Source organism: Nerophis lumbriciformis, linkage group LG27 (assembly GCF_033978685.3).
Source record: "Nerophis lumbriciformis linkage group LG27, RoL_Nlum_v2.1, whole genome shotgun sequence".
In the NCBI taxonomy this organism is placed as follows: domain Eukaryota; kingdom Metazoa; phylum Chordata; class Actinopteri; order Syngnathiformes; family Syngnathidae; genus Nerophis; species Nerophis lumbriciformis.
The window spans coordinates 9,670,001-9,685,060 of record NC_084574.2 but is presented as its reverse complement, the minus strand read 5'-3'; the positions used below and the strand labels follow the sequence as shown (position 1 = coordinate 9,685,060).

Below are 15,060 nucleotides of genomic sequence, written 5' to 3'. Positions count from 1 at the left end.
ACTTTGACTGTTTTTCGCTGGCTTTGGATGAGAGCTGCGATGTACGTAACACCGCCCAGCTGCTCATCTTCTTACTTGGGATAACTGCAGACTTTCAAATCACGGAGGAGCTGGCAGCCATGCAGTCAATTAAAAGGGACAACAACAGGTAATGACTTGTTCACGGAGGTAAATGCGTGTTTGGACATGTTAGGACTGAAATGGGACAAGCTGGCAGGTGTGACAACAGATGGTTGTCCAAATCTGACGGGGAAAAATGTTGGACTTTTAAAGAGGATGCAGGATAAAGTGACAGAAATTGACATTTTTGCATTGTATTATACATCAGGAAGTGTTGTGTAAGACAGTGTTAAAAATAAAACCATCAAAAGCAACCTGCTTTTGTATAAAGTTAAGTTAGGTTAAATTAAATTATTATTATTATTATTATTATTATTATTATTATTATTTATCTTATGGTATATCAAAAATAATTTGAGCAAGATGTAATTGAAATATTGTCGGTGTGGCCCTCCAGCAGTGCTCGGGTTGCTCATGCGACCCCCGGTAAAAATTAATTGCCCACCTCTGGTATAGAGGGTCTCCTAGTCCCCGTTCTTTTGGATAGTTTGTAATTGAAGTACTTTGCTGGCTTAGGAGACTGGGAAGCTCTCCTGGCCCAGCAGGTGCGGCCGTTTCCCGCGTAGGCCTTCAGACACTGACAGGTGTACGAACCATCTGTGTTGATGCAGCGAGCGTGGCGGCTGCACCCGTGGGCACCAGTCACGCACTCGTCCTTGTCTGGGGGGGGGGGGGTTACTTTGTTACTTTGAGATCCGATGGTTACGTAGTGTTCCTTTAAAGCTGTGAGAGCTCACCTCTGCATTGCACCGAGCCCTGCAGCGTGCCCAGCACCGAGCCGTCCTGGCACACGCACACAAAGCTGCCGAATGTGTTCCTGCACGTCCGGCGAGGTGGGCACACGCTGGCGTGACGCCGGCACTCGTCCACGTCTGCAACACAACACAACACATGGGCATGAAGTCGATGCGACCGACAGCTTTTTGAGCTCAACTAATACAGTAAATACTCAAATGTTTTGTAGGAGGAACACTGCAAAAACTGAAATCTACGTAAGATTAAATATCTCAAATAAGGGTGATATTTGCTTATTTTCTGTCTGATAAGATAATTCTTCTCACTAAGCAGATTTTATGTTAGAGTGTTTTACTTGTTTTAAAGGTTTTGGTCCTAAATGATCTCAGTAAGATATTACAGCTTGTTGCTGAGATTTTATGAGCTATATTGAGTAAAGCATGCTTGTAACTAGAATATCAAGTGTTGCAAAGCTGTGTCATCAACACTCACAAGTATAAAACTACTTTTTTAAAGTAATCATTTCTTACTTACTAAAAAATCATGATGCCAAGCGCATATCATTATGTCAAGATAATGGCAATAGCATTTGCTTAATTTAAGAATATTTTTCAACATCCATCCATCCATCTTCTTCCACTTATCCGAGGTCGGGTCGCGGGGGCAGCAGCCTAAGCAGGGAAGCCCAGACTTCCCTCTCCCCAGCCACTTCGTCCAGCTCCTCCCGGGGGATCCCGAGGCGTTCCCAGGCCAGCCGGGAGACATAGTCTTCCCAACGTGTCCTGGGTCTTCCCCGTGGCCTCCTACCGGTAGGACGTGCCCTAAACACCTCCCGAGGGAGGCGATCGGGTGGCATCCTGACCAGATGCCCGAACCACCTCATCTGGCTCCTCTCGATATCGAGGAGCAGTGGCTTTACTTTGAGCTCCCCGCGGATGACAGAGCTTCTCACCCTATCTCTAAGGGAGAGCCCTGCCACCCGGCGGAGGAAACTCATTTCGGCCGCTTGTACCCGTGATCTTGTCCTTTCGGTCATAACCCAAAGCTCATGACCATAGGTGAGGATGGGAACATAGATCGACCGGTAAATTGAGAGCTTTGCCTTCCAGCTCAGCTCCTTCTTCACCACAACGGATCGATACAGCGTCCGCATTACTGAAGATGCCGCACCGATCCGCCTGTCGATCTCACGATCCACTCTTCCCCCACTCGTGAACAAAACTCTGAGGTACTTGAACTCTTCCACTTGGGGCAGGGTCTCCTCCCTAACCCGGAGATGGCACTCCACCCTTTTCCGGGCGAGAACCATGGACTCAGACTTGGAGGTGCTGATTCTAATCCCAGTCGCTTCACACTCGGCTGCGAACCGATCCAGCGAGAGCTGAAGATCCTGGCCAGATGAAGCCATCAGGACCACATCATCTGCAAAAAGCAGAGACCTAATCCTGCAGCCACCAAACCGGATCCCCTCAACGCCTTGACTGCGCCTATAAATTCCGTCCATAAAAGTTATGAACAGAATGGGTGACAAAGGGCAGCCTTGGCGGAGTCCAACCCTCACTGGAAACGTGTCCGACTTACTGCCGGCAATGCGGACCAAGCTCTGACACTGATCATACAGGGAGCGGACCGCCAAAATCAGACAGTCCAATACCCCATACTCTCTGAACACTCCCCATAGGACTTCCCGAGGGACACGGTCGAATGCCTTCTCCAAGTCCACAAAGCACATGGAGACTGGTTGGGCAAACTCCCATGCACCCTCAAGGACCCTGCCGAGAGTATAGAGCTGGTCCACAGTTCCACGACCAGGACGAAAACCACACTGTTCCTCCTGAATCCGAGGTTCGACTATCCGGCGTAGCCTCCTCTCCAGTACACCAGAATTTTTCAACATATTGAGCAAAAAGGTCTCATTTGTTATTTTCTACCAAGAAAAGTGCACTTGTTATTAGTGAGAATATACTTATTTTAAGGTATTTTTGGGTTCATTGAGGTTAGCTAATTTTACTTGTTTTGGAAAGTCTTGACAAGCCGAATTTTCTTGTTCTATTGGCAGATAATTTTGCTTAGTTCAACTAAAATACCCCTCATTTTTGTATTTTTTTTTTTTGTTGTTCTGACTTTTTGCAGTGAACTTGTGACAATGAGATTTCTGGGTGCCATCCCGGTGACTTTGAAGGCAGCATAAACAACAATTACCTCCACAAAGGTCCAAATGACTACCTTGAACTTGATGCCAGCGCTTTGAAGCAAAAAAGTGCTTTGAACAACAAGCGCTGACCCAAAACACGTCCCCCTTGGGTGGACTATAAATCCACCATGTCCCCTTTCCAAATTCCTAACATTGACCCCCAAAGGTAAATAAAAGTAAAGATGGACGCATTCTTTTTTTTCTTTTACAAGCAGCTCCGGGGCTACTTCAAACATAAAAAAAGAGGTCAGAATTAGGGCACGAGCAGTTTTATGAAGACTATTTTTCAAAATGTTATGTTTTAATTTTTTTGGTGCCGCTCACTTATGGGCCGCCCACCCATTGGTTAATCCCTCATGAGTCACGCCCTCAAAAGCCACACACCCAGAAGTAGTGCAGAAGCATTAACCCTGTTAAGGCCCAAGCTGTTTGTTTACATGCTTTTTTAATTTCTCTTTGCTATTTGGGCTTATTGGACCCTAATTAGAATAAAAACTAAGAATCATCTTTTGATATGTTGTACTTAGTCCATAAGTACACAAACGTGTACTTCATGTTTAGTGACATGCTAATTCTTATTTTTACACTTTTTTTCCCTCCAAATTCCATTGTATGTTATACTCTTCTGACACCACCAGATGGCAGTATAAGTGTCCACATAAGCGGCCATAAAACCCCAATTCAGTCGTGTACACAATTTTGGTAATAAGAGCTAAAAGGTGCTGTCCACTAAGGCCAACTAAGCCTTTAGAGGTTTTAATATGAAGTCATCCATCCATCCATTTTCTACCGCTTGTTCCTTTTGGGGTCGCGGGGAGTGCTAGAGCCTATCTCAGCTGCATTCGGGCGGAAGGCGGGGTACACTCTGGGACAAGTCGCCACCTCATCACAGGGCCAACACAGATAGACAGACTTAATATAAAGTTAATTGTTCCAAATTTAGCATTTAAAATGTTTTGGGACCCGAGGGGTGACGCTCCCTATGGGCCGCCCACTCCTTACCCATTGGACAACGTCCCCTGTGGGACACCCTACCATTGTGCCACTACCAATCACCCTCTAGGCCAGTGTTTTTCAACCTTTTTTGAGCCAAGGCATATTTTTTGCGTTGAAAAAATGCGGAGGCACACCACCAGCAGAAATCATTAAAAAACTAAACTCAGTTGACAGTAAAAAGTCGTTGTCGCAAATGTTGGATATGACTTTAAAGCATAACCAAGCATGCATCAATATAGCTCTTGTCTCAAAATAGGTGTACTGTCACCACCTGTCACACCACGCCCTGACTTATTTGGAGTTTTTTTTGCTGTTTTCCTGTGTGTAGTGTTTTAGTTCTTGTCTTGCGCTCCTATTTTGATGGCTTTTTCTCTTTTTTTGGTAATTTCCTATAGCAGTTTCATGTCTTCCTTTGAGCGATATTTTCCCCGCATCTACTTTGCTTTAGCAATCAAGAATATTTCAGTTGTTTTCATCCTTCTTTGTGGGTACATTGTTGATTGTCATGTCATATTTGAATGTACATTGTGGACGCCGTCTATGCTCCACAGTAAGTCTTTGCTGTCGTCCAGCATTATGTTTTTGTTTACTTTGTAGCCAGTTCAGTTTTAGCCTTCCCTAAGCTTCAATGCATTTTCTTAGGAGCACTCACCTTTTGTTTATTTTTGGTTTAAGCATTAGACACCTTTTTACCTGCACCCTGCCTCCCGCTGTTTCCGACACATACAAAGCAATTAGCTACCTGCTGCCACCTACTGACATGGAAGAGTATTACACGGTTACTCTGCCGAGCTCTAAACAGCACCGACACTCAACAACAACACATCATTTGCAGACTATAATTACTGCTTTGCATAAAAATATTTTTAACCCAAATAGGTGAAATTAGATAATCTCCCAATAATTACAATAAAACATTTCATAACAGTCTTCAGGTTAGAGAAGCTCTTTCTGGCTCTTGGACATAGCCTAAAAACGTCTTTAAAAAAAAAAAAATTCTTATAAAACTTTAATTTGAATCGATTTTTGAAAAAATTATGAATTGAATAAGAATCACAATTCAGATGTGAATAGATATTTTTGTGCACCCTTGCATCCATCCAGCCATTTTCTAGTTGCCGGCGGCAGGAAGGGGCGTGTCATTACAGGACAGGAGTTGTCTGTCATGTGAGACAAGTTGTTGGACACAAGATGTCAGGTCAGCGTGACTTTTCATATGAAATATGAAACTACGCCTAGAATAAATTGGACAACAAAAGGAACTTAGTCAAAGCATATTGTGCAAAGTTGTGACTTAGTGGCACCTTCACAGGTTCTGTTGTCCGGGGCCAGGTGTAGACCGTGGGGACACAGGCAGTGCACCATTCCTCGTCCTCCATCCATGTGGCAACCAAACTGGCATCGCAGAGAGGCACATGTGACGTGTCCTGGAAGACACACAGACAAACATATGATCTATTTATCAAAAACATCATTTCTGGACTACTTTGAACACTACACTTTATACAATTTCAGCTAATTCTTGCATTTACGAACTTCACATGTCGCCAATAAATTTAGCCATTCATTCAGTCGGCCATTTAGCCCGTCATGGACTCACCCTCACCATGGAGAAGAAACGACAAAATGCACAAGACGCAGCCCCAAGGCCAAAGACGATCAACCCCGGCCATCGAAAAAGGAAACAGCTGCCGCACGGAATGGAAATCCAACTTCACTAACGAGACCTGAAAGGCCGGACCGACGTGCGCTAAAGAAGACGACTTCAGCGGTTTCAGCGTGCAGGAGGAGGACGAAGATGGCACTCAATGACCTTGTTAGACTGTCTTTTCTCACACTTGTGAATGAACACACACACCTGTGTGAATATTTCATGTTTCAATGCGCACACCTGCAGCTTATAGACTTGTGCCGCCAATATATGTATAAAATCTAATTTGTCAAAAAATTAGGTGGGCTCTATCGCCCGGTAAGTACGGTATTTTATTTTTTAAACCACAAAATATTACTAAATTGTCAAAAAAAAAAAAAAAAAAAAGGTTAACTCATGGGATTAATTATACAAAAATATTGACCGAAGGGAATAAGCGGTAGAAAATGGATGGATGGATGGATTGCATTAATCATGTATAGTATCATATTATTCACACAGTACGGTAAGTAGCTAAAACTACAAAAATGTATTAAAATTTATATTTTCTCAACGGGTCATGGGTCTTTTTAATGCTTAATTTAAATTATGTACACAAGTAGTTTACTGTAATAATCACAATTAATCAAAATTCAAACGTGTGACTAATCTGATTTAAAAGGTTAATTGTTTGACAACACTCAATTGTATACATTAAAAATAATTACGAAACATAAAAAATAAGGAGTTAACTCGTGATTAATTATTTAAAAAAAATCACATTAATCATCACGCAGTAAGTAAGTTTAAGTAAAACATAAAACATTTTCCTTAATGGCATTCTGACAAATTTTTTTAATTGTGTCAAAACATAGGGGTCTTTTTAATACATAAAAAAAAAACAACAAAATGTCAAAAATAACGTTAACTCATTTGATTAATTATTTAAAAAAATCACATTAATCATGACACGGTACGTACATTTAAATAACACATTAAAAATGTTCCTTTATGACATTTTGACAATAAAATTACATTTGTGTCAAAACATAGGGGTCTTTTTAACACATTAAAAAACTACAAAATCTCAAAAGTAACGAGTTAACTCATGAGATTAATGACAAAAAAAATCACATTAATCATCACGCAGTAAGTAAGTTTAAGTAAAACATAAAAAATGTTCCTTAATGGCATTCTGACAAAAAAATAAAATTTGTGTCAAAACATAGGGGTCTTTTTAATACATAAAAAAAAAATAACAAAATGTCAAAAATAACGTTAACTCATTTGATTAATTATTTAAAAAAATCACATTAATCATGACACGGTACGTACATTTAAATAACACATTAAAAATGTTCCTTTATGACATTTTGACAATAAAATTACATTTGTGTCAAAACATAGGGGTCTTTTTAACACATTAAAAAACTACAAAATCTCAAAAGTAACGAGTTAACTCATGAGATTAATGACAAAAACAATCACATTAATCATCACGCAGTAAGTAAGTTTAAGTAAAACATAAAAAATGTTCCTTAATGGCATTCTGACAAAAAAATCAAATTTGTGTCAAAACATAGGGGTCTTTTTAATACATTAAAAATAAATAACAAAAAGTCAAAAATAATGAGTTAACTCACGTGATTAACTATTTAAAAAAAATCACATTAATCATTACACGGTATGCACGTTTAAGTAACACATTAAAAATGTTCCTTTATGACATTCTGACAATAAAATTACATTTGTGTCAAAACATAGGGGTCTTTTTAACACATTAAAAAATTACAAAATCTTAAAAGTAACGAGTTAACTCGTGGTTAATGACAGAAAAATCACATTAATCATGTATAGTTGCAGATTAATCACACAGTAAGTCAGCATAACATTTAAAATGTTCCTGTATGACATTCTGACAGTAAAATTGCATTTGTTTTAAAACACAGGGGTCTTTTTTTATACATTAAAAAAATTACAAAATATCAAAAGTAACGAGTTAACTCGTGTGATTAATGAGAATGGTATTTATTTTATTTTTATTTTTTTTGTCATAAAAAAAATACAATCGTGTGCTTACGGACTGTATCCCTGCAGACTGTATTGATCTATATTGATATATATGTTATTTTTCAACATATTGAGCAAAAGGTCTCTTTTTTTTTTTCTACCAAGAAAAGTGCACTTGTTATTAGTGAGAATATACTTATTTTAAGGTATTTTTGGGTTCATTGAGGTTAGCTAATTTTACTTGTTTTGGAAAGTCTTGACAAGCCAAATTTTCTTGTTCTATTGGCAGATAATTTTGCTTGGTTCAAATAAAATACCCCTCATTTTTGTATTTTTTTCCCTTGTTTTTGAACACTGACTTTTTGCAGTGTACTCGCATTTTGTTAAAAATGTACGTTTCGCACAGACACGTCGATTTTTTTAACCTTACAGTTGTCGTTGCAGGATTGTGGTCATGAAGGTGTGAGGAGGGGACTCACCGGTGCAGTCGTGTCCGTCCACACCCAGCGCGTGTCCAGGCTCACAGAAACAGCGATAGCTACCGTGCGTGTTCATGCAGCGCTGGGAGCACGGTCGCGCCGACAAACCGCACTCGTTCGCATCTGGATGCATGAAATATTCTCATTTTAGTCTGGAGCAGAAAGCTGAAGAGAAATGAGGGCCAACAACAACAACTACCTTGGTCACAACGTGGCCCTTGGTAGCCCGCGTGGCATAAACACCTGTCAGGTCCCACACATTGTCCTTTCACACAAGACTGCCTGCAAAGTGCTGTGGACAACACCTCGACAATTACACACCTTTAACAATAAGCCTAAAAAAAAAAATGACAGTTGCGTTTCTGTATGTCAGACTTCATTTTATTTGTCCCTCCAAAGCCTGGAAATGAAATGTATCAATAAAGTACTGTAACTTTTCTTACTAAATGTATTATTTCTTTCTATTTTGGGAGTAAAAAAAATGTTAACTTAAATATTGTCTAATTATGTAAAAATATATTATCAAACATTCAAACCACACTGCAAAAACTGAAATCTAAGTAAGATTTAATATCTCAAATAAGGGTGATATTTGCTTATTTTCTGTCTGATAAGATAATTATTCTCACTAAGCAGATTTTATGTTAGAGTGTTTTACTTGTTTTAAGGGTTAGGGTCCTACATGATCTCAGTAAGATATTACAGCTTGTTGCTGAGATTTGATGACCTGTATTGAGTAAAACATGCTTGAAACTAGTATAAAACTACTTTTTTTAAGTAATAATTTCTTACTTCAAGCATGAAAAAAAAATCATGATGCCAAGCGCATATCATTGTGTCAAGATAATGGCACTAGCATGTACTTAATTTAGGAATATTTTTCAACATATTGAGCAAAAGGGTCTCATTTTTTTTCTACCAAGAAAAGTGCACTTGTTATTAGTGAGAATATACTTATTTTAAGCTATTTTTGGGTTCATTGACGTTAGCTATTTTTACTTGTTTTGGAAAGTCTTGACAAGCCAAATTTTCTTGTTCTATTGGCAGATAATTTTGCTTAGTTCAACTAAAATACCCCTCATTTTTGTATTTTATTTCCTTGTTTTTGAACACTGACTTTTTGCAGTAAATGTTTTAAATATAAAGTAATACTATTAATAATGATTTCAAAGCAAGTTATCCATCAAATTGTACAATGTAAAAGTAGCAATAGATTTCATGGTAAAATTGCTTTGTCCGAAGCTAAAGGGGTACTGGAAGTCCATCTTCGAAGCACTCTCCACGGTCTTAACAATTCAAATCGATCCAAACCCTTTAATTTCTGTATTTGGAATCATTCCTGAAGGGATGGAACTACCTGTCGGGGGTCACAAAATAGTTGCCTTTACCACCCTCCTCGCACGCCGCCTGATATTGTTGAAGTGGAAGGAGGCTGTCCCACCCTTAGTCTCCCACTGAATAAGGGACGTACTAGCAAACCTGAAGCTCGAGAAAATAAGATACACATTACGGGGCTCTGAAAACAAGTTTTTTAAAGTGTGGAGACCTTTTTTGACTTTTTTTGACCAATCTTCTACACAAGTGCAGGAAGAGCCCTAGATATGTACCTAAATATGGCCTTGTCATGCTGCATCTACATTATGTTTCAGTTTTCAATTACTTTGTTTTAAGTGCCTTGTACTGAACTTTATTTATTTTTATTTTTTTTATTTTTTTACTACGGGTACTTTTGTACTCTTACTTTTGTTTTTTGTTTTTGTTCTGAGTGACAGCAGGGTCAGGGGATGAAGAGGGTTTGAATATGTTGTTAATGTGAATGTGAAATCAATAAAAAGAGCTATGAAAGAAAGATTTCATGGTAAAATTGTGAAATTTACTGTACTTTTTTTTTTACAGTATTTTTTTCTAAATTATTTTTTTTTAACCTTTTTTACTGTAATAAACTGTGGTGCTGTTCTGTCTTTTTTTATACATTAAACAATTACAAAATTTCAAAATATCAAAAGTAACGAGTTAACTCGTGTGATTAATGAGAAAAAAATCACAATCATGTATAGTTGCATATTAATCACACAGTGTGTAAGTTTAAGCAACACATTAAAAGTGTTCTTTAATGACATTCTGATGATAAAATTGCATTTGTTTTAAAACATAGGGGTCTTTTTAATACATTAAAAAATTACAAAATCTCAAAAGTAACGAGTTAACTCCTGATTAATGACAAAAAATCACAGTAATCATTTATAGTTGCAGATTAATCACACAGTAAGTCAGTATAACATTAAAAAATATATTTTATGACAATAAAATTGTGTTGAAACGTTGGGGTATTTTTGATGGTTAATTCAAATTATGCAAGCAAGAAATGTTCTGTGATTAATCTTGATGAATCCCAATTAAAAAATGTGATTAATACGGCTTAAAAAAAAACTACAACATTTGACAACACTGATTCGTATAGAGCTTCCCCTTTGGTATTTACAGTAATACACCGAAAAATATACTGTTGTTGTTTTGCGGTAAAAAAAACAACAACAAACAAACTGGTTAGCTCAGGTGCCAAAATTTGACTGTAAATTTGCATTTTTTTTTTTAATTTACGGTAAAAAAACAAATGCAAATTTTACAGTAAAATTGTACAATAAAAACAGCAGTACTGTTTTTCAATTGACAGTAATATACACTACATTTTGAGGTGAAATTATTGCAGCTTACCATATATATTTTTAACATTTTAGTTTTTAAAATATCTAGTAATAAAATGTATTAAAAAAATGGTGTAATAATAGTATTCACTGTTAGAAACGGCCCTCTGGGGCCAAACATTACTGCGATGTGGCCCTCAGTGAAAACCACTTTGACACCTCTGCTTTATGTTAATTAGCAGTGACTTTGAACAAGCACACTGCATACCATTGCGGTCATTTTTAATAACCACTTTTTTCGGACCATAGAGCGCACCTGATTATAAGATGCACTGTCGATGAACGTTTTTTTTTTTAAATACAAAAGGCGCACAGGATTATAAGGCGCATTTTGATATTTTTTTTTCTACATCTAAAATTGTGGTCTACATAACATGTAATGGTGGTTCTTTGGTCAAAATGTTGCATAGATGATGTTTTACACATCATCTTCAAGTCGCTTTCTGACAGTCTCTTCAGGATTCTCCGTTTTGTGGGCGGTCTTATTTACGTGGCTCCACGTCATCTTTGTTGTATCGGTGGTTTTTAGCGCTTCCATAGCGAGTTTACTGACAGATATAAGTTCGAACTGGACGCTACTTTATATTAGAAATGGCAACAGCGGAGGATGAACGCCCCACAAGAAGAGGATAGAGGAAAAGAAGGAGCTTATTGACTACAATGGCGGACGTGTGCAAATTTTCAGGACATATGCAGATCCCAAATACACATCAGCAGGTACCAGAAGGTAAGAAAAGTTGCTTTTGCATAATATTGCAAAACAAAACGCCACAGAATACGTCTGCTAACATGTGCAATTTTGGGGTCCTTATACACACACTATATTCATACTTGTATGTTGAAGCACAGTACGTTTGACTATGGTAGCCGTAATGCTCCGACAATCCATCAAGCGGTGCGGCTTCGTAGCTAACCAAAGTCGTACTAAAACATTTTGACAGATTTTTGAGCGCCATGTGTAATGTTCTTTATTCTCAATAAAACATCAAAGTTTTGGGCTTGCTTGCTTACAGGTACTTGCTAGGTTTATTATTAATTAAAGAGGCGTCAATCTGCAGTCCACACATATCTCTTGTGTGACTACCCTCTACTGGTCACACTTACACCTTGTACCAAATAAAATTGCTTTGAGGTCGGTAAGCACAACCAGAATCAATCTGTACATTAGGCGCACCGGGTTATAAGAAACACTGTCCATTTTTGAGAAAATAAAAGGATTTTAAGTGCGCCTTATATGTTGGGGTTTTTTGCAGTACAGTATCACTTTTCTGTGTCCGAATACCAGGTGCAATCAGTCAGTAATATTTTTGAGTATATAATTTAAAATATTCTGCTTTGGCTGCTGCCCCCGCGACCCGACCTCGGATAAGCGGAAGAAGATGGATGGGTGTTTTAATTTTTTTTAAATTAAACATTTTAGCTTAACTATTTTTTACACCAACAAATTACAAAACATTTTTAATAGGTCATGTTTAAAAAAAATAAAAAATAAAATAAAAAATACAATTGCTTTTGGGGGAAAAGACTGATTTGTTTGATCTGTTTTATCCAGTGCTTTCATGTTTTTATTTCTATTTTATCTGTTTCTGTTTTATCCAGTGGTTTTCATGTTTTTATTTCTATTTTATCTATGTTTCTGTTTTATCTAGTGTTTTTCATGTTTTTATTTCTATTTTATCCATGTTTCTGTTTTATCTAGTGTTTTTCATGTTTTTATTTCTATTTTATCTATGTTTCTGTTTTATCTAGTGTTTATCTAGTATTTTTCATGTTTTTATTTCTATTTGAACTATTTTTCTGTTTTATCTAGTGTTTATCTAGTGTTTTTCATGTTTTTATTTCTATTTTATTTATGTTTCTGTTTTATCTAGTGTTTTTCATGTTTTTATTTCTATTTTATTTATGTTTCTGTTTTATCTAGTGTTTATCTAGTGTTTTTCATGTTTTTATTTCTATTTTATCTTGTGTTTTTCATTGTTTTTATTTCTATTTCATCTATGTTTTTGTTTTATCTAGTGCTTATCTAGTGTTTTTCATGTTTTTATTTCTATTTTTACTATGTTTCTGTTTTATATAGTGTTATCTAGTGTTTTTCATTGTTTTTATTTCTATTTTATCTATGTTTCTGTTTTATCTAGTGTTTATCTAGTGTTTTTCATGTTTGTATTTCTATTTGATCTGTGTTTCTGTTTTATCTAGTGTTTTTCATGTTTTCATTTCTATTTTATTTATGTTTGTTTCATCTAGTGTTTATCTAGTGTTTTTCATGTTTTTATTTCTATTTTACGTTTCTGTTTTATCTAGTGTTTTTCATGTTTTAATTTCTATTTTATCTATGTTTCTCTTTTATCTAGTGTTTATCTAGTGTTTTTCATGTTTTTATTTCTATTTTATCTATATTTCTGTTTTATCTAGTGTTTTTCATGTTTTTATTTCTATTTTAATTTTCTATTATATATTCTAACTTTCTATTTTTATTTTTTTTAATTTTATTAAATACTTTGTAGCACTTTTGAGATTTTAACAAATTTAAAGTGTGTTACAAATGTAATTCATTATTATCATTATTATTATTGTTTCATTATTATTTCATTCATTTAGTGTCAAACATAAACAATCAACATTTTGTTTTTTATTGGTCGATGGGGCAAAAATGGCTAAGCCCTGTGAGTTCTACCTAGCAACAGGCAGGAAACATGTAATGCGACCAGGAAAAAGGATATAAATACTGGAAGAAACACAGAACGAGAAATATTATAAAACACATTTAAAATACATGTGCTTAATTCTGACTGATGTGTCATGGTGGCTGGCTCTGTCTTACGCTGACAAAGTCCGCTCACATTCCTCCATCCCGGACAACAAGAAGCGGTGTGCCCGTAGCCGCACAGCCCCGGCTGGGCTCCACCCGAAGGAAGTGGCGCTGCCACGTGGTCGTCAGACTCACTGGGGGTCAAATGTTAGCAAGGCAAAGAACAGTGTCAGCATTTATGCACATAGTGCCTTTAATGGGGTAAATTGAGTCGAAAGTGAAAATGTATAAAAAATAAAATAAAAAAAGTAAATAAATACAGTATTTTTTAGATAATAAAGTAACACAAAAAAAAGATGTGTAAATGTAATGGGCAATGGGACACATACATGTGGGACGCCACACATACTAACAGCCTTTACAAGGACACTATATTGTTTTTATTCCTGGTTTTAAAGTTAAGAAAATATTGAAAAAATATATCAAAATATATAACAGTATATAATAAATAAAACAATACAAATATGTATTGATTACACTGCAAAAACTGAAATCTAAGTAAGATGAAATATCTCAAATAAGGGTGATATTTGCTTATTTTCTGTCTGATAAGATAATTCTTCTCACTAAGCAGATTTTATGTTAGAGTGTTTTACTTGTTTTAAGTGTTTTGGTCCTAAATGATCTCAGTAAGATATTAAAGTTAAAAGTTAAAGTACCAATGATTGTCACACACACACTAGGTGTGGCGAAATTATTCTCTGCATTTGACCCATCACCCTTGATCACCCCCTGGGAGGTGAGGGGAGCAGTGGGCAGCAGCGGTGGCTTCGCCCGGGAATCATTTTGGTGATTTAACCCCCAATCCCCCATTACAGCTTGTTGCTGAGATTTGATGAGCTATATTGAGTAAAACATGCTTGAAACTAGAATATCAACTGTTGCAAAGCTGTGTCATCAACACTCACAAGCATAAAACTACTTTTTTAAAGTAATAATTTCTTACTTCAAGCATTAAAAAAAAAATCGTGATGCCGAGCGCATATCATTATGTCAAGATAATGGCACTAGCATTAACTTCATTTAAGAATATTTTTCAACATATTGAGCAAAAGGGTCTCTTTTTTTTTCTACCAAGAAAAGTGCACTTGTTATTAGTGAGAATATACTTATTTTAAGGTATTTTTGGGTTCATTGAGGTTAGCTAATTTGACTTGTTTTGGAAAGTCTTGACAAGCCGAATTTTCTTGTTCTATTGGCAGATAATTTTGCTTAGTTCAACTAAAATACCCCTCATTTTTGTATTTTTTTTTCTTGTTTTTGAACACTGACTTTTTGCAGTGTAGGGTTGTACGGTATACCGGTACTGGTATAGTATCGCGGTACTGATGAATCAAAAACGGTACTATACCCTGTTTGAAAAGTACCGGTTCCCCATT

General features: G+C 36.5%; 1 protein-coding gene across 1 annotated transcript in view; it reads right to left on the bottom strand.

Moving 5' to 3' along the window:
• Positions 1–553: 553 nt before the first annotated feature.
• The window catches only part of LOC133624345 (nephronectin), a 19,097-nt gene continuing 4,590 nt past the window's right edge, over positions 554–15,060 (bottom strand). Inside the window, exons 4-9 of the mRNA XM_061987836.1 lie at positions 13,694–13,815; positions 8,364–8,456; positions 8,165–8,287; positions 5,350–5,472; positions 858–992; positions 554–780 (exon numbers count right to left, since the gene is read on the bottom strand). Coding sequence (XP_061843820.1) covers positions 554–780; positions 858–992; positions 5,350–5,472; positions 8,165–8,287; positions 8,364–8,456; positions 13,694–13,815 — 823 coding nt within the window. The remainder of the gene's footprint in view (positions 781–857; positions 993–5,349; positions 5,473–8,164; positions 8,288–8,363; positions 8,457–13,693; positions 13,816–15,060) is intronic.